Source organism: Physella acuta, unplaced genomic scaffold, assembly GCF_028476545.2.
Source record: "Physella acuta isolate Inbredline_101_S28 unplaced genomic scaffold, ASM2847654v3 ptg000589l, whole genome shotgun sequence".
NCBI classification, from domain to species: Eukaryota; Metazoa; Mollusca; class Gastropoda; family Physidae; genus Physella; species Physella acuta.
In genome coordinates this window covers 573,405-598,053 of record NW_026732108.1, presented here as the reverse complement: position 1 = coordinate 598,053, position 24,649 = coordinate 573,405, and the positions used below count along the sequence as shown (strand labels likewise).

General features: G+C 33.1%; 3 protein-coding genes across 4 annotated transcripts; 1 reads left to right on the top strand and 2 right to left on the bottom strand.

Annotated features, from left to right (window-relative positions):
- Positions 1–821: 821 nt before the first annotated feature.
- Positions 822–11,702, bottom strand: LOC131947206 (tumor protein p63-regulated gene 1-like protein). Its single transcript, XM_059308355.1, has 5 exons — positions 11,358–11,702; positions 5,613–5,704; positions 5,161–5,337; positions 4,721–4,922; positions 822–4,528 (listed from the first exon to the last, which is right to left on the bottom strand). Exons 1-5 carry the CDS (start codon positions 11,694–11,696, stop codon positions 4,385–4,387), a joined length of 954 nt encoding a protein of 317 aa, XP_059164338.1. The 5' UTR covers positions 11,697–11,702; the 3' UTR covers positions 822–4,384.
- A 244-nt stretch (positions 11,703–11,946) lies between these two features.
- On the top strand, positions 11,947–18,193 carry LOC131947211 (MICOS complex subunit Mic10). 2 transcript variants are annotated; one of them, XM_059308358.1, is made up of 5 exons: positions 11,947–12,055; positions 14,800–14,847; positions 15,053–15,147; positions 17,086–17,278; positions 17,937–18,193. In XM_059308358.1, exons 1-4 carry the CDS (start codon positions 11,974–11,976, stop codon positions 17,248–17,250), a joined length of 390 nt encoding a protein of 129 aa, XP_059164341.1. In that variant the 5' UTR covers positions 11,947–11,973; the 3' UTR covers positions 17,251–17,278; positions 17,937–18,193. The 2 variants fall into 2 exon arrangements, with proteins under 2 accessions (XP_059164341.1, XP_059164343.1); XM_059308360.1 differs by lacking the exon at positions 17,086–17,278.
- Positions 18,194–18,665: 472 nt separating this feature from the next.
- Positions 18,666–24,567, bottom strand: LOC131947208 (DNA-directed RNA polymerase II subunit RPB4-like). Its single transcript, XM_059308356.1, has 5 exons — positions 24,405–24,567; positions 20,555–20,612; positions 19,995–20,117; positions 19,707–19,802; positions 18,666–18,831 (listed from the first exon to the last, which is right to left on the bottom strand). The coding sequence occupies exons 1-5, from the start codon at positions 24,481–24,483 to the stop codon at positions 18,753–18,755; spliced, it is 435 nt and encodes a 144-aa protein (XP_059164339.1). The 5' UTR covers positions 24,484–24,567; the 3' UTR covers positions 18,666–18,752.
- Between the last annotated feature and the right edge of the window lie 82 nt (positions 24,568–24,649).

The following is a 24,649-nucleotide window of genomic DNA, read 5'->3' as shown; positions in this document are numbered from 1 at the left end:
GGTGTTGGGGTGGGTTGGTTTCAGTGTTTCTTTCAGACTTTTTCCTCTCCGGAGAGGGGTGGGGCAACTTGAAATTTTCGGGGGCGGGGGGTAGAATTTTCTGGGAGGGGGCGGGACACTGGAAAAAGTATATAATTATATTTCGTTGAATGGGATCGGTAGACATGTTTTTTTTTTGGGGGGGGGGGGGGGGCGGTGTGTGGAGGGGGTGGTGGTGTGGGGTGAGGGTGGTGTGTGGGGTGGGGGGCGGTGTGTGTGGAGGGGGTGGGTGTGTGGGGGGTGAGGGGGGGGGGGGTGTGTTGGTGGGTGGTGTGTGGGGGTGGGTGGGGGGTGGGGTGGTTGTGGTGGTTGGGTTGGTTTAGTTTAGAGAAAAGAGACAGCACTATCAGCCTAGCGCCCGTTTGTACCCTTCCTCAACGGGCCATTTTTCTCGTGCTAAGTATATTGATCAGTTTAATATCAGTTTCTAGCATTACTTTTTTAAAAGCAAAGGTGCATCATCACAATCACATCTCAAACCCCCCCCCCCCCAATCAGCACAAAAGTCTCAAGAGTGTGATGTCATTATGGACGACCCCTTGGCCTATTTTAATCTTTTTTTTTAGGTACTTATTAGTTGCTAGTCTTGTAAATGTTGTACAGACAACCTAAATAGCTACAGTATAACTTATTATGCATTTCATAAATTATTAACTCTTGTTTGATATCATGATATTGGTATAAATGATTATATCCAGCCTTCCTGATTTAGTAATTATGTATAAACAACAAAAAAAAATGGGACATATTATATACACCATCCTACATAAGTTGATTTTAAACATTTCTATAGATCATTGCTGTCAAAAACAATGCTTTCATTACACAATTTGTTACTACAAAAACTGTAATCAATGTAATGTGTTCATTCTCTGGTGTCTAAAACCTCTATCATTTCTCCACATTGATACTAACAACTGAATGCATTAGAACCAGAGGCATTCAGTGAATCAATGAACATAACAAATTCTTCCACAAATCTGGACTGGATTTTTGCCCTTTAATTTGCTACTTTTTCCAGAATAGATATCAACATCATTGCATTCTTAGAAACCGTTTAAAAACCTACACATTCTTAGTAACCACAAACAAGTTATTTTCTGAATGTGATTTATTTTTTTCTTTCCGTTAAACACATTTTGTGGTTTCCACTAAATTGCACTGAGAAATGGACTTCTAGTAAACACTGAAAGCAGGCAAAAAGAATAACAACCAATGGCACTGTGTGAGGGAGTTACCACCCCTGCAGGCACATTCAGTCTAACAGAAACAGGTGTAGTATGTACACTGCATGTAGCTATATTTATAAACTTGTCGACTGACTAGAACAATAAAACTAATCTATAATTTGTATCAAGTTCTGCTTCAAATTGTTATCTATTGTGAGATAAACATTAAATTACAATTTTCAGTACAGAAGTATTTAAAACCTGGCAAAAAGGACTAATTTACAAATTATTAAGGTATCTAACTGTGCCTTATGCCACTAACAATTCAGTGTAAACTAAAAATATAAACACAATTGAAGTCAGAATAATATACTGCAATATTGTCTAGATTTATGTACAAAAGATTCTTTGTTTTGCAAGTTTTATCCTTCTCTAAACTATGAGCAAAACCTAAATTAACATCAGTGTCACTAGAACTTGGTTAAAAATCATTGTGTATCATATTGTGCCTTATTAACAATGAGTACAATAGTATAACTTCTAAAATATACTCTAGATTGTTCATATTGGTGAAATTGTGAAGTGGAATGTTAACCTTTGAAATAATTACTGTGTGAAATTTTCTAAGAGTAACATATAAGTAAGTTAATATGTTTTTGGTATAGGTAAAAAATGGATAAAAGTAAAATTTTACATTAACTAGAATTAAGAATATAATCAAAGCAGGATGGATTTGGAATGACTATTGCCATAAATAAAATAAAATATCGTTCAGTAGCTTGATTACAAAGGGAATATTAATGGATACAGTAAAAGACACTAATAAAAGCAAAATTGAATTTGCGTAACAAAAACAGTACTGTTACATGTTATGTCAGCCTCCATACAGAACTTTATAAAAAAAAATTGTGCTGTGTAAAAATTCCTAAGTAAATATACATTTAAAAAACTGTTTAAAATTTAAAAAGTACTTAGTGAATTCAATTTTTAAAATTTAGCTTAGGTGTGAACAATTCTTTCTGGTTAGTAGTAAATAGTTTACTAATCCAAACATGTCGAGCAGATGAAAGGCAAAACAACATTTTACAAAGTTGATGCAATTATTTAAGTTTATAAACAAGAAAAGGACATTTAGCATAGGCTGGGACATAAAATAATGTAGAAGTCATGGTTTATTATGGTATAACACTATGAAGATCCAGTGGGTTTCTAGCTTTATCAAACTCTAAAGCACAACATAAAAATCCAAAGCTCAATACTTCACACTAAACCAATAAATTAGAGGGACATTTGCAGCTGGTAACAAAACTGTTGAGCAAACAAAAACATGTCATAGTTGTCTTAAAATTAAAAAACACAACCTTTTGCAATATATATCAAACAGCGAGGGATAACATTAATACAAATTTGTGTAAAAAAAAACTCAACTATAATAATTCAAGAATAGAAAACATGCATAGCTGTATCCTATATCAAGATGTAACTAACCACTCTAAAAACAGTTTCCCCATCATTAAAAGCATTTTGAGAGAAATAATTAAACAAGTATTAAAAATTAAATTTACATATAAAAATGTTGGTGGAAAGAGAAAAAGCAAAGCTACATCTTTGCAACTGATTCTCCACTTTCCTAGTAAATTAGTATAGACAGGTTTGTGGCAAAAGACCAAAGCAAACAAAAACTATACCTACAGCATTGCATCCCACTGCTTTGATCTCCTTTGTCTTCTTCTTCTTCTTCGTTCTTAATTTTTAGTGTTGGGAGGGATCGAGCCTAATCTGCCAGAGGGTTTGAACTCGAAACTTTTTTTGAATTTATCAACCATGAGCTTTGCCGACTTGACCATGCTTCCATCACAATTAAGGATTACGTGTCAACTGGTTATGCGCCATTGAGGCCATTGACTCCGATTTCAGCCTGCTTTTCTTTTTGGATTTGCTTCCATAGCCTTTGTCCAACCAAGAACAAACTACAAGGCAACAGTTGTTTGATTTTGGAGTTGTCTCTCCTAGAAGAGTGGCTGTCCCCAGCTAACGAGCCTCAACTGCCCGAGGGTTCGAACTTGAGACTTTTCGGTTTAGCAACCATGAGCTTTACCGACTCCACCACGCTGACCCCTCTCCTTTGTCTAACACCAAGCAACATTGGTCAAACGAGGAGCATCTTGCAATCACATTTTTCAATAAACTGAGTTTCAATATAATACCAACAATCTCAAAATAAACATATTTTTTGTATAACCAGTGATTTGGATAAAATGGTAATCCATATTTGGCACAGATTAGTAAAAGTTTAAACCAGTGCATATAGATGAGCAGAGAAAATCCTCGCCCTACACCTAGGATGTTGTTAAAAGAATATTGCTACATCATGCCAAGTTAGCCTAGTCGGGTTTCCAAAATTAAAGGACCTGACATAATTTAAAAAAACCGTGACTTATAAAAAAAAACAACAGGAGTGTCCAAGTAACCACAAAATGTCTAAACAGTGTGGTTTACAATAACTGATTTTTTAAAATGATAAAGTATACATTTATTGATAAAGTATATGTTCTTCAAAACATACAATCTTATGATGCACACAAAGAAAGACAAAGAGTATACAGTTTGCATGATCTGTTTTTTCAATAATTTGTTCTAGTTTAGAAACCTGTTGGTGTTTTCATTTTTGGGAAAATTTGTTGAAGGGATTGAAAAAAAAAAATGGAAAGCAGCACATTTTTTAAAAGGAATCATGAATGTCTCACCCATTAAGATCAGACATTTGTTGAGAATTTAAAGAATTTTTCCAATGAGTCAGTTCCTTACTATGATCCAGCCTTTGAGAGCTAAACACCCACATAGTTCAAACTGACATACTACTATGTGTCCGTTTTTAAAATTAATGTAATTATGCTAGAATAAAATGAAGCTGCTAAGTGACTTCAGTTACTTTAAAAATTATAGTGTTACATTGCACATAAATGATAAATCTATAAAATACAAATATAAACTGCTGTTAAATATCTATACAAACATAAACTTTTTAAAAAAGAACAACGGAACAAAGGTATGATCATATAAAAAACAGGATTAAAATTCCTCATGGAATAGAAACCTTAGGGTAAAAATGGTGGAGATTAAATAAAGGGGAGGTAAAATTGACACACAAAAATATTACACTAAAGTAAAAACAACTAATAACTCAATCCGTTTCTATCCCTAAAGAATCCGACTCCACTTTGGTTGTAAACTATAGAGGCAGGATTTGCATAGCTTTCTATCACCACAGGTCCTTCAATAACTTTCAGCTTCTCTCCTGGGCGCTTTTCAGTGTAAACCTGCAGAGAAATTTACCTTGATTTAATTATTTAAAATTATTAATGCTATTGCTTTTTAAAAAGGATTTTTACAAAATAATATAGTTAATACTTTAAGAAATTTATTCAGCATAAGTAAACCTAATAAAATATAAAGCAGTCAAAACTATTCTTCAACAAAATGAAGTTAAATTAAGAGTTAATATGATTTACCTTACTAGCAGCCGTGACCAAAGACTCAAAGAACTCATCAACATTGTAAGTCACTGTCTCATTCTCTTTAGGGTTGTAGATAAGAGGATGGTGAGAGAGGGTCACCCATGGGATGTCTGTGCACCAAGGATTCCACTTCTGGCCAAAGGTTAACTGCTGACCTTTGTCCCATCTCAGTTGAATACCCCCATGCTTTCTGTCTCTTAAAAAGTTAGTGAGATTTGTGAACTATTATGAATATAAATATATGAAGCCACAACATTCAACCTTTAGAGTTAATTTCTAAGCTTTGCCTTAGTAATACATTTAATTATTTTGATAAGGCTTGTTCCTGTTAAAGCTGAAGATTCTTCAAACAATTTTTAAGTTGGGCCAAACAGGATGGAAAAAAATAAAACAAGAACATTACAATACAATCTCCTAGATGCAACCTTACTTACGGCATCAGTGAAACATTAGGGTACTGGAAATCTCCTATACAGATGGAGTTAATAACATGGAGCATCACACGGCGATACTCATACAGTGTTTCATTGATGAAGTTGTACTTCACAATAAACACAGAATACTCTGTTAGCAAAACTATTTTCTCTCGTTCAAAGTCCCAATGGTCAATTCTGGACAAAATGCAAACAAAACAAATAAAAATACAAAACCAAATAATATATCACTAATGATAGCAGCACTTAGTTCTAGTTCTAATAATAATCTAATGCTACATCAATTTGATACTTTCTGTAGAACTTTGCAAAGCTCAAAAGAACAATAGCCAATTTTATACTAAATTATAATGAACTTGTAAAAAGCAAGAGAAAATATAATTGTGGAGATTTAGTGGACGCTTAGTGAAAAGAAAAAGCTAGTTTATGAGCAGATAAATTAAAATTCTCACTCTGTCAGAAGCCATGAAGACTTAAGTTCTCCATCCAGTTCAGGCTTGATTATTCTCTTGATAGAGTTCACTGCCTTTTCAAAATGACTTTCCTACATACAAAAAAGCAGCATATTGACTGAGAGAAAAAAATTGAACTATTTTTGTCATTGTTTGTATGTACAAAACATGGCATTTAGTGAATTACTGCTTAGTTAATGATTACAATACAATAATGATCAAACAATTTGAGCATAAAATTTGCACAGACTTTAAGTAAAAGAAGAACAATTCTGCAGTTGTAGACACTGGCTTTCAAGGATGCAAAAATTAAAGCTTTTATAGTTGTAAATGATTTATTAAAATCCGTCCTGTGTGTTGCTGTGGGCTGACACAATATTTGTAGGGATTTCATGAATGAATTACTGATGGTATTATTTTAGATGTATGACTTTGTTTTCTAAAACTGAGTGTTTCAAATGTAAATATGGCGGCTGTATATTTCTTGGATCTTAGTTGTTATGATGCGGTGTTCCGGCTACAACCCAGCTGAATAAAAACCTCGAGTGTGCTTTAATCACCATCAGTAATAGTGAGTTAGTACACACAGTTTAGGTGTTAGGTTAGTTGCAGGGTGCTCTCTCGATTGAACCATTGGTTACCACAGGGTTCAGTTTAATCAACGAATGTAGTTTGCCACAGTGCAGGGTGCTATTTAAAAAATGTAGGAGACTTAGTGCTCACGTGGAACCAGGGTTGCTACAGGTCCCCCAACTTGATTTAGTCAACAAATATATAGTAGCCCATCGGCATCATATTGATAGCAGGCTCTTTGAAAAGACTGTAGGCATCTTAGTGCTCACAGGGGGCCCAGGGTGGCGAATCACACCTTGCCTGACACAGGAAGATACACCTGATTCGCTTTATTGAACGATTATAGTTGCCCATTATATCCATAGTGTATAGTACTGTTTAAAATGAACATAATTGCCATAATGCTCTCAGGGGAACCTGGGACGTCAAGTAGCACCCTGTTGGGGCACCACCCCTTCAAAATTAAATATTGTTTCTTCACAGAAAACTTCAACTTCCCAAAGTTTCATGGATGTAAGGTGTAGTAGGCCTAATAGGCTAACATAGAGATGCTCACAAACCTAAAAGGAGTGGTCGGTTGCTAACAACAATATGGCTACCTAACCTGGCATAAGGTTGGACAAATTTTTTTGATTTGTTCAAGTCACTATCTCCACATTAACTTTAAAACTATTAATCTTGCGAAAAATGGTGTTTTTTCTGTGTAATTTAAGTTATTTTTAGATGATAGTACTATCTACGCCAGGAAATTTTTTCAAAAATTTGCTCCCGATAATGTAGACCAAATGTAAAAATTGGACAACTTTGAGCTTTGTAAAAATTTTAAATACTAACCTAGACTCAACCAAATTGGTGCTAGTGTGTGTGTCATTATTAGATTGAACTTTCTATGAAAAAAATGGACAAGGGGATAATAGATATTTGTTTTGACAATATAAGCCCCCGTACCACAATTTCGGAAATCAATGAGAGTTGGCCTACTAAACTAGACTTGGCATTAGCCGCCTATTAATTACTGTATTTACTTTTTTGATTATGTATCGTGCTTTTAAATTTCACATAGCCTAATTAATTTTTGTAAACTTCACTTTGTTTTTAGCCTTTGGCCTAGGCTTACATTACTAATTAGTAAATAAGTACATGGAATAGGACATGTGTGTGCTGTGGCGGGCGAGGCTGACTAAACAGCGAGAGCAAGCAAGCCGTCTGCTATGCGTGGCATTTTTCACTCTCGAGTGATTAATTATAATGCAATGACATTTTTAAAAAGAAAAATCTATTAACAAAATAAGTTATAGTCCTTTAAATTAAAGTTGACTTTAAGTAAATATTAATTTGGGGGTAGGCCAAATAATAGAAATGGGCTAACGAAATCAAATGTGCTGCACATTATGTTTAAAATCAAATGGGCTGCCTTGTCAAGACTGTACAGTTCACATCTTCAGACTGATCTGAGGTTGTCACGGAATTTTTTTTCCTAAACTGCCGTAGGTTGGAAATATATTACATTAATTAATTAAGCTCCGAATGAGCTAGTACCATCAAATAAAGTGTTTAATATATTAGATATTGATCTATATTTTTCATGGTAATGCTTAAAACAAAAAATAATGAGATTCAAAATTTAATGAGCATCGCTAAAATTGAGGTACCCAACTGGACATTTCTATCAGCTATTTTTAGTATCGTTACGTCATTGTTACGCTAGTTGCCTGACAGAAACTACTAATTTTTGTTTTTTGCTGAATGAACTGTAAAGTGTATAAATTTAATTATAATTAAATTATAGCATGTGCAGAAAAAGTAAAATTATGGACATTATTATTCAAATTATTGTATTAGTAATTTTATTAGTATATTGATTTTTTTCTTCACTGTGGGCCGACAGTAGCTGCATTGAATTTAATTCGTGACCGGTGGTTAACCTTGTCAACGCTGCATGGCCTATTCCACTATATAATTTGTGATGCTCGTTCAGTGGCCTTTATCAGAGGTAGGCCTAATTACGGGCGATTTTTAGACTTAATGATCGGCCGTTACCTTTGTCATTGCTGCGTATTTTAAACAATGCTCGTTCAACTGCCTTTTTTTTGCTCTAAATAATCTGTTTACGGGCATTTTAAGCATTTATTTTTTTTTACTTTTTTTAAGCTAGACCTAGATCTAGTTAAAAATAATTATTTTTTGCGCAAGCATCATTTTCGTCTGTTAAAATTACAATTGGTATGAGTACTGGATGGAGAACTTTTAGCATTTGTTTTTTTCGTGACAGATTTTATCAAGATAGATCAACTTCAAGTTGAAATTGAATATTTAAATTACTTTACCTTACTACATTTGCTTTATCTTTTAAGAGTTTAAAAATAATGTGTGCCTTTTGTGTAGACCAAAAAAATTAAGCTAAGTTTTAAAATTAGTCTTAGCTTTGTATCCATTCGGCTCTACTCTGTTATAATTTAAAAAATGTAATAATTAGTTCAGACCGCATTTGCGAGGTTCGCTCCTCGTTACGAGCAAGAAAAAAAAAAGTAGGTATCAGGACGATAGTCCTAGATCTAGTTAGGCTAAATCAAACTGCTTTAGTAAATTGTTTTTTTTTATACAGCTGGCTGTCTAGCATGCGTGATATGTGAACTTAAAAAAAATTACCAGAAGTAGCGAAGTAGGTCTGTTTTTCAATTTGCTTGAGGGGGGGGGGGGGGGAAGAGAAAAAGTGAAGACACCGACGATTTGTTAATTCTATGACGTGTACTATAGGCCTGCTGAACTCACAGTGACCCTGTCGACCGGGGATTTTTCATACACAGGCTAGTAAACGTAAGCAAGCAATCACGCTAGTGACGATATTTGGAGATTTAAAAAAAATATCACATGTCATGTTTTCAATATGAAAAAAAAAATGAAATGTAAAAAAAGACTTGGAGCTCCACGTCTATGAACTTCAGCTTCCACACTATTGACTCAATATAATGTGAATGGGCAATATTGCTACGCAGAGTGGCCACCCCTGCCTTACTTAGTTGTCTGTGGCGCCACCTACCGCTGGTTAGCCAGGGAGAGATAAAAGTTTTCGAACTAAATCAACTGTTGTGGACGGGATTCCCATTGATTACAAAAAACATGGCGGCTATTATTCGAGTGTTAAATAGTCTTTTAAGAGGCGCAAATCGAAAGTTTGAGGTGGGGGGGGGGGGAGGGGGGGGGGGAAACCGAAAATTGAAAAATTGAAAGTTTGTCCCCGGGAAGGGTCGCTACGCCTCTGGGGGGTGCCGCACCGGCACTGATTGATATTGAAAATATGCTAGTCTACTTGTCTGAAAGTAAGTAGCCTATTTAATAGGCCTAATTTAGTAGTTAATTCCTAATTCTTAAGTCTACAATCAACTACACTGTAAAATAAAAGAAACTAGATCTAGAATCTAGACTACTCTAGTCTATAAATTAAAAAAAAATCATGTATGTCGTATGTTACTGTCTACGTCGGAATTTTCAAGAGGACTTTTTTTTTTAGTCATAGATATAGATCTAGTTTAGATCTAGAAATCTAGACTCTAGCTCTAGATGTAGACTATAATTCATAATTAAATTTAGGCTTGATTTACGATTGAAATCTTGTATAAATCTCATATTTTATAAAAAAAATTATTATTATTATACAGGATCTAATCCTACGTCAAAAAACATGTGTATTCTAGATCTATCTATATAAAATATAATATATTCGTGTGTGTGTTATTTTAAAATTAATTTACATAAAACAACTCATCGTCGGAGTTTGTTTTGATTCCAAAAGCGAAAGTAGATTTCATAACTTAAAAAAATTATTCACATTAGGTTTGAAAAAAAACAAAAAAAAAAAACGCTAGCAGGCAACTACCGGAGCGAGACTTAAAGAAAGCGCCGGTAGGTGGCGCCACAGAAAACTAAGTAATATTTTCTTAAAGGCAGGGGTAACCACTCTGCGTAGCAATACGGCCCCAGATTCATAACTATCATATTATTTTAAGCGTATTTAAAATTAGAATTTGAAATAAAAATATTTATTATGGTCATTTGATTTATGCAAGTGTTCATTATTTCATAAAATGGTATAAATAACATGTAGGTCTAGAGTAGAATTTGTAATGTATAGGGGCCTATTTTCCTTTACCAATTTAATAAATAACTAGATCTAGTTTTATTATCAACCAGTTGTTATTTGTTATTTTCCAGTGAGTAAATAACCTATGTTGACACAATTACCATGGCAGCATTTAAAAACTTGTGTAAACAAGTTCACGAAAAGAACGTGGTTTTGGCTTTCATTTTCCATATTCTGATTCTAGGATAATTTTTAAATTCTCTCTTTTCTCGGCCACTGAGTAAGCTAGATATTTAAATGTGGTGTGAAATGTTCTCTTAAGGGGTAAGAAGCTTAATTTGAAATAACAGAATATTTTAATTTTAAAAATCCATAATTCAACCTACTAAATATTACCTAAATATTTTTTGGTAATCTATCGTTTTGGGTACGTAAAATCGCCCGCGATTTGTAATGTGAAAAACAGGTGACTCCTTAAATTTTAATAATTATTTCACATTTTGAGGAGAATTTATGTTTTAAAAAATTCAAAAATGTTTCCTTGATTCATTTATGTACCTGTTTTTAAACAATTGAATTAAAACTTTTCCGTAATAAATGAAGACTAGCGATGTTTCCAACAGATGCAACCATGCTCATTTACTATAGCAGCCATCTTGTCTAAGTTTTATTTTTATAAGCTTTTAGCGCCAGATTCAGGGGGAAGTCACTCTATTTTACAAATGGCTGCTGTTTATATAGCAAATCTTGCTCTCAGACACTGCTGTTTAAAGTTAATTTCTGGCCTATATCGATATATTTAGCCATTGATTTAGGTTTATTATTCATTTATCTATAATATTTGACACAAAAGTATGACAATATACTTCTATTAAAGCCTTGACAATGAGGTAACGTTTTCGTACATAAATAGCCGCGGGCGATTTTACGTACCCAAAACGATAGATTACCTATTTTTTAGTATAATTTTAAATTTACTAAACAAAACATTGTAAATAGTAAATAGTAAATAGTTACTAGATCTAGATCTAAATACTAAAATAGGCCTAAATAATCTAGATTTTTTTTTCTAGTAATCTAGTTGTAATTACTTTATAACAGTAATAAGACCGCGCTGAAAAATCACTTTGCACAATGCCAGGTTTGATAGAAGTACGACTGCTCCCTGATCTAATGCTGGCTCTTCCAATAACGCTTCCAGGTCTGTCTCTTGAAAGTTCACTAGCACCACCGATTGTTCTTGGTTGAGGGGCAAAGCTGATTTCAGGCTGCATATTGTGACTAATATCGGTGATAGTAGCATCACTAGAAGTTATTTCTAAAGTCGCTCCTTCGAATTCTTTCAAAACAGCAGGTTTATCATCATCCAAAACTGCTGCGTCGTTTTTGTCATCCAACACCGAAGTATCAACCACATCCAAGTTGGCCATGTTTGTTTTGATTTTCATCGCTTTGATTTGATCTAGAGTTTGGTTGTTTTAAATTTGAAAAATGATAGAAAACAATAAAATAGTAAAAAATAAATCGAGTAATAAAACTAATTGTAAAATAAACCAAAAACAATATTTAAATAGTTGTAAATTAAATGAATGAAATGTAATGAAAATCTTTCAAGTATAATGTATAGGTAAACTTTTTTGTTCTCCAAAAATAAATGCGTGGCTAGTTTTTGAATATTCCCATAAACACTAACTGCAACAATCCAACATGGCGAGTCCAAGCAAAAGGTCAGAGGATGTCTACGGTCAAAAGCTCGACCGTTGTTTATACAATGGTCTCATAAAGTTTGGTGAGCTCTTGCTTGGTCATATGTTTAGTTTTTGACAATAATAAAAACATGTATAGAAATGCTTAATATCATGTTTCTTAATAGCCTTAAATAAATATTTAAAATCCAGAGGTCTCTGGCCTGACTGATCACTCAGCAGATTCATTCAAATTGTCTCATAGAGGAGTTTACACTTTTCGGACACACACCAAAAATTACGTAGGAGCGAACACTTCGTCGGTTTTTGGCTCATAGAAACTTTAATTAGCATGTCTCACGCGAAACCACGGCGCCTGCATGTAAACTGTTCATTTATGAACACTTCCGTGTCAAGTACTTCCGTTTCCTTTCTCAAGAATTATTTTTAGAAATTTTTTAACGTTGCATGGTACGCACATTTCTATTTTTACACCAGCCGGATGAAGTGACCTAGGGTTGGACTTAGGGGCAAAACTTGAACCAATCAATGCTTAGCTAAAAGGTTACACTATAAATAGCTTCTATATATGTATGGAACATCGTAAATGTCAAGGTTAATGGGTTTTTTTGTGCTTGAACAATAAAAAAGGGGTGTTCGCTAACTTATTTGGCCTTACATGGGAGCGGACAGCAACACAAAAATATTATTAAATAAGAATTTAGAGCATAAAAGGGGCTGGTTATTGAAGGGAAAGGGTCAAAATAAGGTCAAGAAGGCAGTGGAATGCGAAAGAGGAGGGGGAATCATGTGACCTGGCTGGCTTAGCAGCGTACTGCGCGAGCCGCAATGGCTGAATGGGATGAACTTTGGGAGTGTGGGAAAAAGGTTTTATACTATTAAAATTACCTCACAAACAATCAATAACACAATATAAATGCATATAATATATGTTTTTATTCATTAAATTGACTTTAAATTATTCTAAATGAACAAAAAGTGCTATGTCCGATGACGGGTAAAGGTGTCCGAACACATGTAAAACTGTATTACATGTGTTCGAACACACGTTAAGACCCCCCAGTCACTATAACAAGAATAGCTTAAGTTCTATGCGTATGAATACAAAATGACACACACATTATTAAAGTAGAATGGTTGCGGATAGATATGATACTTTTTTTTGTTTTCTATGTTAAGCGGTTACTGAATGAGAATGCATGGAATTTTTACGTTGCGTTTTTTCGCTATGTGTGTCCGAAAAGTGTAAGCTCCTCTAGATCTAGACTACTTACTTACTTAAGTTTAGCACATGGTCACCAGATGGTTTGAATGAACAAGAATCTTTCACCTAACCAACCCCCAACCCCCCCCCCCCCCCCCATACACCACGCCACAACCCCACCCCCATACTACAGTACAGTGTGTACAGGTTTGTGCCTAAGTCCTAGCTGTAATTAAATTAGAGTCTATAATAATATATAGAAGAGATATAGATATGTAAAGATACTTCAGGATTACTATAACTATCTATAAGAATGGGGGTCTGGCATTTGGGATAATTGGGGGGTAGAAATGCCTTAAAATCTTAAGGATGACCCATAACAGCTTTTACACTACATGCAAAAGTAGTGATAAAACAATTGTCTTCTAGAAATGCATGTTTAGTAACTGAATGTGTTTTAAGCTGTTAATCAGCAAGTAATTTTAAATTATGTAGTCTTTTTTATTGCTTGTAATAAAAAACATGTATCAATACAACAGAAGTTGACCCAGATCAGTTGGTTTTTGAAGAAATTTTTATATAAAGCAGCTATTTGTTTACTACACGTACATGGCAGCCATGTTGTTCCAATTGATCAGTTATTTGTTTCTTATAATCTGATAAATATGGTACTTTTTATTTGTTCTATTTACTGTTAAATTATAAAACTGTTTTTGTTATGTTCAATTTAAATAAATGATTTGTTAGCCACTATCCAAAGCTTTAATAGCAGCCTCCAACTCTTTGTAGCTTTCAAAACAGCTGCTTACGGCAAAGTGATTGAAAAATCATGGCGTCCATCGTGTAGCAATCTTGCTTGTCGAGTGTGTGGCTCTAGACTAGTATCACAAGTAGAAAGGCTTAAACTGGGCGGGATTTGATTGGTCAGTGTACAAATAGCTTCCGATAATCTGATTGATCCGTGTACAAATAGGCTTCTGAAGGCTATTGGTACTTCACTACAAATAGCCCTCTGGAGGCTATGCATAGTTAAGTACGAACAGACACTCTCTTTTTTACAATGAGGTCATCAACAGCCCTCTTTATATCCCTTAATCCTAGTTCAATTCAGAACTAGGCTACTCATTAAGAACTTTTTAAAAATGTAGATGTGCTACTGAAAGGTGTATTTGAATTTGTTTATTCAAATGCAGACCCTGTTAAAAGTATATGGAAAACCATTTACTTAGTTTAATTTTTAAAAAACTAGGTTTTATAATCTTGTAAATTGCTGTTATTATTAACCTTGGTTCGGGCATACAGAATTGAGATTTAGAAAGTTGCCTATTTATAATAGTCCATTCACTTGCATGTGCTTTAAGTTTAATACTCAGTGAGATAAAACAATGAAAGCCAAATTTAGATTAAAACAGCACATCCCGTCATATGTGGAGAACTTACAATTGATTATTTTTATCGCTAAGTAAAATATGTTTATAATTTCCACTATCCTATGTTTGTTTGTATATATATTTTATACATTTTTGTTGTTATATGCTGTTAAAATTAAGACTTTTTGTCTTTTAAAAAGGTCTTTTTGATTTCTTATAATTATACTGTGTTTTTTTTTTTTTTGTGTTTCAGTTACTGGAGTGGGAGTAGGCATTGTCTTTTCAGCACTACTTTTCAAGCGTTAGTATTATTTTAATGGTCTTTTTTTTTTGTTCAAAATTTTTTTTTTTATATTATACATAATATTCATCAATTACATTTCCTCTCATTTATATCATTGTATCATTGACATAAGTTTTTATTCTAAACACAAGTTTAAAAATTATTTTAAAATCTGCTTACGTAGAAAGAAACCTCATCTTAAGTTTTTTTCTCTTGAATATAGGAAAACCCTGGCCTGTTATTTTGGGAGGTGGTATTGGTACTGGCATGGGCATATCTGATTGCAATAATGAATTCAAATCATCTGGATTTAGAGAGGTAGGTTGGAGTATTTGTCACAGTGTTTATCATGCAATTATAATTTAGCGATATTTTACAATAGATTTTGTTACACAAATTTACAATATAACTTATTGATAAAGTCAAAGGAAATAGTTTTTTTTAAATATGTATGTATCTTTGTAGGATACAACAGGTACATTTTTAAAGTTGCTTTTAATAATTCTTCTAAACACAAACAAGATAAATTTCACAACTTACATATTGTTTTAACCTTGCTTCGGAAGTTAGAATTATATTTAAAATATATAAAAAAGTTAAAAGATGCACAAATTACTTGCAAAGTTATTCTTAAATTGTTGGCTATGACATAAATGTAAGCATACTGTTTGCCATTGTCCAGTTCTGGCTCAATGAATCTAATGTAGGTAAAGAGCAGTAATGGTAGGTTGCAAGCTTCAAATAATGTTGCCACTAGTGTAACAGACATAACAACCTGCAGCTCACGACCTGTGAGTTGTCCAGTAGCTTTCTGTCCAGGGATTCCAGTGCTTGATTGTTGTCTGAACCTTGTGGACTCCTTTAGTTTAAACAACAAAATGACCACACATACTATTATTGTAATTTGATAAGAAAGAGGCACAAAGTTGAAGAGAAATATGTTGTCATACAGTGCCATGCTACTAGTTACTGGAGAGAGCCAAGCAACAATGCTGCTAGAATTTGTTACTGGGTTCCATTGTCTTGCAATGTTGTGTAGAGAAAATCCGGGAATGTGGAACACTAATACAACTATTACAATCATCACTATGTTCCTCACAGTCTGGGGAGGAGTGAATGTGTTTTTACAGTGGAATGGCATGGCTACACAGCAGCATTTTTGTATAGCGAGGTACACAGTGATTGCTGAGGAAATATTGTTAACACACACAGAGTATAGAAGCAGGAAGTATGCAAACATTAAATAAGGAAAGTCTTGTGATTTATTGAAGTAGCTCAGCATTCAGATTATCATTGCAGAGCACACCAGAATCAAATACATGAGATCACATGTTGTCAGCACCAGAAACGAAATATTGGGTGAATTGCCTCGCATCCCTATACACAGATACACATAGAGATTACTTAAGTTAGTAAAAATGCCAAACACAGACGTGATTAAATTCATGAACAGAACAATCTCCTGTGCTTGTTGAAATTGGTCCAAAGATATAAGTCCAGTAATAGCAGTCACGTTGAAAACCTTTTCAGCCATTATAGTATTTCTTCTTTATATCTTTCTGTAGCCTAAACACTTGAGTTGTATAATATAATTTTTCCTTCTTTATTTTATTCAAAAGCTGTATTTTTTTTCTTAAGGCTATCAATGTTTAATTTTAATATACTTTGATGTTTTCTTTAATTCATGGGTAATTTTTAAAAGCTTTTTTTGTAACCAACATCGTCACTATTGGTTCTGTAAATGAACATCTTTAAGAGCTAGATATGTAATTATATCTGATAGTGTTATTAAACGTCATTACTTTCTACAGAACTTAACCAGTTGGCGTTAAAAGTCAATACCAGTGAACATTGTCAACATATATTTATCCAATTATTTTTGACAAGTTTGCTTTTTGTACAAAGAATATTGAATCACCATTAATTAAAAGCAAAGAGATGTTTGAATGGATAATTAATAAGTTTGCTGTTAGAGTAGGAAAATAAGTTCTTTGTTTGGTAGCGCTAGACATTTCTTTGGCTAAATTGAACATCCTATAGGATTTTTAAAGTTTTGTCACAAAAGTAATTTTGGTAGTGTAATTATCAGCTGTTTTCTTTTTATAAAATGTTTCATTGATGCAATGCTTATGTGTTTTCTATACCCTTAATTTTTAAAATTTCTTTTGTGTTGAAAAGCAATCATCAAGATCTGTTGAGTTATTTTGTGAATGGGCACAGCAGCACATTTATAAACATGAGTTTTGTTGGTTATAGGTGTCACCTTCATACCAATTAATGGAGAATAATCAGCAACTCCCACTTGAAACACATAAAACTGAGGGATACAAAAGACAGCGTTGTAGTCGTTGTGAAACCAGCAAAGATGTAGAGAAAGAAAATAAATTGCCTTGGATGGCTAAGCCTAAAAATGACTCATAAAAAGTGAAAACCCACCCCAAAATGCAGTGTATGTGTTAGTGAATAGGTTTTTATTTTTGATGTTTGATACATTTTTCAAGTTATGTTTTCATTTTGATGTTTAGTTGGTGTTCATCTTTTTTAAGGAAATTATCCAGCAATTAGATTTATACAAAGTCTGATCAGTTAAAAGGCACATAAAACTGTCTAGTGATTTCTGTTTTTTCTAAATAATGTTACACAATTTTACTTATGGTTTCTGTAATGTGCATGATACAATTTATCTTACCTAAAAAGTTTAAAACAGTAAAATAATGTAATAGTCTATGATTTATCAATTATTTTCATTAACCAGATTGGTAAGGTTACTTAAAAAATTTTTATGTTGATGTTGAGTTTGTGTTAACTTTTAGTCAATCAAATACCTTTGTACAAAGTCTGATCAATTAGAAGTCATGTAAAACAGTTTAGTTATTGAATTTTAAAATATCAGGTTCTCCAAACAAGACATGACACTGCAATTTTTCGTCATCACAGTTTGTCTTCTCTAAAAAAAAACAGCCTTGAAGTATAACAAAAATCATGCAACAACTCACGATTTAGGTGTCTGTATGACAGTAGCATGAAATCAAGTGTTTTTAAACTTTCCATTAACCAGAACTAAAAGCTACATACATATACTAACCACTTTAATTTTTTTTTTGCAGACACCATCAGATAAAACAAGTGAAACATCGTGATATACATGCCAGTCTCTTCGCAGTCCACTTTTTTTGTGTGGTGATTGCTGCACTTATAGATCAAGCTTAGTTGGATTAAACCTATTTATTCTGATGTTATCTTTCAATAAAAGTTGCAATTAAGTTGTAAAAAGATTTGCCTTACATCTTTGCTAGGAGACATTTATTGATGGATGCCCCTAAAGAATTGGAATGATTTCCAAATAAAGCATTTGTATACTAATTGTGATGTATTGTTGATAAATTTGAGGGTGAAAGGTCTTGGTGTGTTGTGAACATTTAGGTTTTGTTCCTTTATAAAGTTTTCATTTGTATTATTGTTAACTTTGGAAAAATAACCAAAATAAATTATTTTTTACTTAAAACATTGTTTACTTTCTAAATTCATTAGGAAAAAATTTGTTTCAGATTGTATAAACAACAGTTCACTGGTTAAACTTTTTTTTATACTTGTTAAGAAAACATGACATGAATTCATGAATAAATTACTAGCATGATATTGATATTAATTTTTTTTTGTATATGAGTATTAGGAGTAATTACTATGATTATGAAATATTTAACATGCCCAAAGTGCTCATGTTGAGAAGGTTAATTATTTTTGATGGATTAAAAACTGATGTATTCAGTTGACAGTTTACAACACTTAAATATATAATCAAGCTATAGAATAATAAGTAAGCAAAAAGAGTTTATTAAAAAATAATGACATAATTGGCAATGATAAAACTATTAAAACCATGTTTTGGTTCCCATTTACACATTTGATCAAGCACACAAACTTTAATACTGAAAACTTCTTTTAGTTTTTATATCATCCAAAATCTGCTGCAGCTCATCATCTTCAAACCTTGCCTCCAAACTAAAATTGAAAAAAACATATCAAAAATAAAAAACAAACAAGCTATTAAATATTTTAAGACAACAACCACTAGGTCTAAATAGCCTTTAAATCTGCAAGGATCTGAAGACTAAGACTATTAGCTGTGATTTTATACAAAATACTGTTCTAGTTTTACTACTCATGTATCATTTATGTTTCTCTAAGCTGAAGGTTTTCAATTTAAAGATCAGCAATATGTTTTTAGCTGAATTGCCAGACTAGATGTAAGGTACACCAAAAAGGTACCTAACAGGAAGGACTGTCTATCAATTTTTGCTCTTCCCTACTTCCTTAATCAGCACAACCCTGATAGATCAGTACAAGATAGGCCCTAGTAGAAAACAGTGCCACAACCAACTTCAATGCTGGCTAGTGAAAAAATTATTTTGCTTTTATGCTTATCTTCCCTATATAATTTTAGATTAATAACTCCTGGGTTCTCCAAAACAATAGAAATTATAAACAAGCATTTTTAAAATTTCTAAATACGCAAAAGATATTGAAGTATTCAAGTACACAAAGTATTTACAACTATGTCTTAAAAGTTTTAACCTAAAATTTACTGACTTTCTAATTAAAAATCCATCTCGACAGTACAATTCTACCACATTTGGTCTAAAAGTTTCTTTTTGACTTTCTCCAGAAAGCACGAGCACAAACTGACTTGCCCGTGAGGGTCGAAAAAGGAACTTTACTTTTATACTTACACTAAGTTATACAGCCATGAATTTAGTGTAAATGAAATTAAGTATACAGATCTGATCCTACAAAAATTAATCTTTCAACTGTTAAGTAAAATTCTATCAGGACATAAAATTACTAAGACTTAGTGTTATCTTTAAAAATAACCATACCTAGGTATCAATGATTTTACTTCTTCAGCTGTTTCTGGACAAAGATTTGCTAAAGCTGCCAGTTCAAATTTATGGAGTTTTTTCTGCATCAACAAACTGGCGAGGTAAAATTAAAAAAAATCACTACAATTTTAGAATAAATAAACACTAAAGTTTTACAAACAGATCTCAGTAAGTATGTTTGCTATTAATTGAATAAAAAAATTGATACTTTAGATTAATTTGAAAGCATAAATAATTTTTTTCCTTTATGTTATAATGTACTAAAAGCTTTGTCAAAATGACTACCTTCTTACGGATGCAATCGTTTCCCTGTTTTTAAATTTGCTGAACCTCTCACAATAATTCAAAGTCTTTGTGAACACTTCAGATTGCTCTTGCTCTTCTTCAGCGCTTTCATTTTGTTTTTTTCTAATAGAAAACAAACAACAACAGACAACAGGTAACAAGAGTAATTGCTCAGTTATACTTAAAGCTGGAAAGGTACCCTCAAGAATAATCTAAAGTAACAATGGTATTAACTAAATATACTGTTGCACTGCGGTTTAGCAACTACTATTCCAACTTTGACCATAACAAAGAAAAATGAAGAGAAGGAAAAAAAAAATACATTAATCATTAACAAGCCAAACATATAAATGTTAAAAACATTTTAGCTTTAAACTCAAAGATAAGATTAAGGTTTGGGGTTGAAACATCATCTGCAATCTAGCTACACTACTAGATGATAGATCTAGGTATGAAGAAAGTACCCAAAAATAAACACCTTGTTTAACTTTGTATACCTGTTGATTTAGTTATGCAACAGTGATACAATACTGAACCAACACTACAATATGAAATCATACCTGTGGTCTAACAACATTTGTACTTCTGATATCAGCAATGTTTCTGCATTTTCAAATTCTGAAATGAAAGTTTTATTTGGATTCATTCATAGGCCATTTCCTATTCTAAAAATCTTGATATAACATTCAGTAATTTTAAATTACATAATCCCATCTCATACATCATCAGTTTTTTAAGATTATAACTGCAATAATTGGAGTGGGTTTCACATAAGAACTAAGGTCAAATCATGTATCATTGAAATCCACCACACCCACTCATTAGCCTAAATTTTTTTTAAACTTGATCAATCCTGGTAAATTTGTTCTATGCTCTAGATAAAATACGCAGCAATGACAAAGACCGATCAAATAAGTCTAAAAATCACCCGTAATTAGGTCTAGCTCTGAAAAAGGCCACTGAACAAGCATCATTAGAAATACTAGACATTTCATGCAAATTATATAGACGAACAGGCTACTCAGCGTTGACGAGGTTAACCACTGGTCACGAATTAAATTCAATGCAGCTACTGTCGGCCCACAGTGAAGAAAAAAATCAATATACTAAAACATTTACTAATACAATAATAATCCCCATAATTTTATTTTTTCTACACATGCTACAATCAAATTATAATTAAAATACTAGACTTAACAGTTCATTCCTCTGTCAGGCAACTAGCGTAACAATGACGTAACGATACTAAAAATAGCTGACAGAAATGTCTGCATGGGTACCTCATATGGAAATTCGATATAAAAAAGGGGAATCAACACAACTATAATTAATCATTATAATAATATAAATAGGCCTATCTCAGTTAGGCCTATACTATATATTACTACTTTTGTACCAGGGGGTTTCGACAGTGTACCCGGCCGTTTAAGGCGGCAGTTCAGTTTTATTCCAAGAGTACTTGACAAGTAATGTGTATTAATGAAAACCATATATCTCGTGAATTTTTCGGCCATTTTAAGGCATGGCGTCTATTTATTTATCATCTCGCATTAAAATAATGATAAGAATTAATAGTTTTTCTCACTAAATCTAGAATTTACGCAATTATCAATTTAAACATGACCACTGAATAATAGACATCCATATTTAATCCATTAGGCACTAACTTTGGAGTTTTTAGTTCTTTTTAAACTAAATTACTTAATTTAATATTTATTGTCAATCACTGCCATGTCCAACACATCTCTCCATGACAACTCTTCTAACCCTTGAAGGTAAAGAAAACCACAAATCAGGTTAGACTTTTTAAGTGGCCATGCACAAGAGTTCCTCACTAGTGATCTCCAAATAGTGGTCACGTGGTTTATTTTTAAAAAAAAATTTGGTTGTCATTTTTGTGGCTGGTCTTATAAAAAAAGGGTTGACGATATTTGATTTATTTTTTCATAGACTGATAAAACTAATAATGCTTTACTATGGAAATCAATTTTGTAATATGGAAATCGATATTTAAAAAGTTCTAGTATTTTTGATGAAGCCAACTTTTAAATTTAGCCTTCATTCTCCAACGCAAATTTTAAAATGCTTTTCTGGCATATATAGCCCTGCCACCTATAGCTTGTTGTTATAACGTGAAAGTCCCGCCATTTTGCGCATGGTAAACATTTTAAAAACTAATTAGTAGAAGGTCTCTGGAATTTGTCGGAAGTCAAGCGTACGGTCCGGACGCCATATTGTTGTTAGCAACCGACCACGCCTCCAAGTTAGCGAGAAATACTTTGCGAGATTAGCAGTTTTTTTCATTTGACGTGTATAGGACCCCTAAAAACGAAAAAAAAAAAACCCCCGAAAATAACGACGCGTGACGTTTCAGTGTCAGAGGTTATCCTGCCATCTCAGCAAAGAGCCGGACTACTATGTATGTATACTAGTAGTATGTAGTAGGTTGAATTATGGATTTTTTAAAATAAAATATTCTGTTATTTCAAATACACCATTAACTTCCTTACCCCTTAAGAGAACATTTGACACCACATTTAAATATCTAGCTTACTCGGTTGACGAGAAAAGAGAGAATTTGAAATTTTTCCGATATTGGAAAATGAAAGACAAAACCGCGTTTTATCCCCTCGACCGGCATAACATTACGTCGTGGACTTGTGTCCACGAGCTTTTAATTCCCGCCATGGTAATTGCGTCAGCTTAGGTTATTTACTCACCGGAAAATAACAAAAAGCAACTGGTTGATAATAAAACTAGATCTAGTTATTTTATTATTTATTAAATTCTACTCTACATGTTATTCATACCATTTTATGAAGTAATGAACACCTGCATAAATCAAATGACCATAATAAATATTTTTATTTCAAATAATAAATATGCATAAAATAATATGATAGTAATTGCTAAGATAGTTTATAAATACAAATACATTTTACACTCAATCACATTATATTGAGTCAACAGTGTGGCAGCTGAGGTTCATACATGGTATTAGTGTCCCCTTTTTTTTTTACATTACATTTTTTTTCATCTTGAAAACATGACGTATGTGATTTTTTTTTTAAAAATAAAATCTCCAAACATCGTCACTCGCGTGATTGCTTGCTTATGTTTACTATCCTGTGGATGAAAAGTCCCACCACGGTCGCGGGGTCACCGTGACCTATAGTACACGTCATAGAATGAACACGCGTACACGAGATGGTCGGTGTCTTCACTTCTCTCTCTCTTCCCCCCCCCCCCCTTCTTCAAGCAAATTGAATAACAGACCTACTTCCCTACTTCTGGTCATTTTTTTTTTTAAAGTTCGGTCATTTTTTTTTAAAGTTCACATATCAGGCATGCTAGACAGCCAGCTGTATAAAAAAAAAATTTAACTAGATCTACGTCTAGCTTAAAAAAATAAATAAATAAACGCGTAAAATGCCCGTAAACAGATTATTTAGCGCCAAAAAAAAAAGGCAGCTGAACGAGCATTTTTTTTTAAAATACGCAGCAATGAAAAGGGCTAACGGCCGATCAATTAAGTCTAAAAATCACCCGTAATTAGGCCTAGCTCTGAAAAAGGCCACTGAACGAGCATCACTGATTATATAAACGAATAGGCCACGCAGCGTTGACGAGGTTAACCACCGGTCATGAATGCAGCAACTGTCGGCCCACAGTGAAGAAAAAATCAATATACTAATAAAATTACTAATACAACAATAATGTCCATAATTTTACTTTTTCCACACATGCTACAATTGAATTATAATTAAAATACTAGACTTAACAGTTCATTCCGTAAAAAACAAAAACTAGTTGTTTCAGTCTGGCAACTAGCGTAGCAATGACGTCATGATACTAAAAATAGCGGATAGAAATGTCAGCGTGGGTACCTCATTTTGGGATAAGATTTTGGAAGCCAGAATCAATAATTATGTAAATATACAAGGTAAATATCTCAATTATATATTAATTTAGAGGAGGTCGGGCCGTTTTCCCCGGAGGTCGGTCGTTTTTAGCGGCGGTTCAGTTTTTACGGAGAGCGCTCTACTAGAAATCCTCTCATTATTTACAACAACAAATCTCTCGATTTTTTCTGGCATTCTAAGGCATATTATCCATTTTATTAGCATTCTGCATTAAAATAATGATGAGAATTTGCGAGATTAACAGTTTTTTCATTTGTCGTGGATGGGACCCCTAAAATAAACGTAAAAACCGTCTAAAAACGACGCGTGACGTTTCAGGGTCAGAGGTCAATCCAGCCATCTAAGCAACGCGCCAGACTCGTATGTAGTGCGGCCTTTTCTAGATCTCTAAATTATATATCTACTAGACTTTAACTAGAGATTAGACTAGTAGATCTACAAACTCTAGTTTTATTTTTCATTTTCTAATTTAAAAAAAAAATTCGACCTTTTGGAAATTGTAACTCGGATGCATCCTCTTCTTGATTATCACTAGTACCAGATTGTTGTTGAGATTGCGCAGCCATTTTGTAAATAAAAGAGTTACTTGAAGAGCTACTTCTTAGCAAATTTCCGATTAATTTGCTAATCTACGAAATAAAACGATCGCTAAAATCTAGATCTAGATTTTGATACCACTTGTTAAATTTTAAAAAACCGTATTAAGCCTAAATCTAGAGTCTATAAATAAAA

Coding starts and splice junctions, on each gene's coding strand:
- LOC131947206 (XM_059308355.1), bottom strand. CDS start 11,696: ATGGCCAACTTGGATGTGGTTGATACTTCGGTGTTGGATGACAAAAAC. Junction 5,705..11,357: donor GGTCTTATTACTGTTATAAA/GTAATTACAACT, acceptor TTTTGTATGTAG/GAAAGTCATTTTGAAAAGGC. Junction 5,338..5,612: donor TCTTCATGGCTTCTGACAGA/GTGAGAATTTTA, acceptor CATTTTGTCCAG/AATTGACCATTGGGACTTTG.
- LOC131947211 (XM_059308358.1), top strand. CDS start 11,974: ATGGCGAGTCCAAGCAAAAGGTCAGAGGATGTCTACGGTCAAAAGCTC. Junction 12,056..14,799: donor CAATGGTCTCATAAAGTTTG/GTGAGCTCTTGC, acceptor TTTGTGTTTCAG/TTACTGGAGTGGGAGTAGGC. Junction 14,848..15,052: donor TTCAGCACTACTTTTCAAGC/GTTAGTATTATT, acceptor TCTTGAATATAG/GAAAACCCTGGCCTGTTATT.
- LOC131947208 (XM_059308356.1), bottom strand. CDS start 24,483: ATGGCTGCGCAATCTCAACAACAATCTGGTACTAGTGATAATCAAGAA. Junction 20,118..20,554: donor CAAATGTTGTTAGACCACAG/GTATGATTTCAT, acceptor GTTTTCTATTAG/AAAAAAACAAAATGAAAGCG. Junction 19,803..19,994: donor ACGATTGCATCCGTAAGAAG/GTAGTCATTTTG, acceptor TTACCTCGCCAG/TTTGTTGATGCAGAAAAAAC.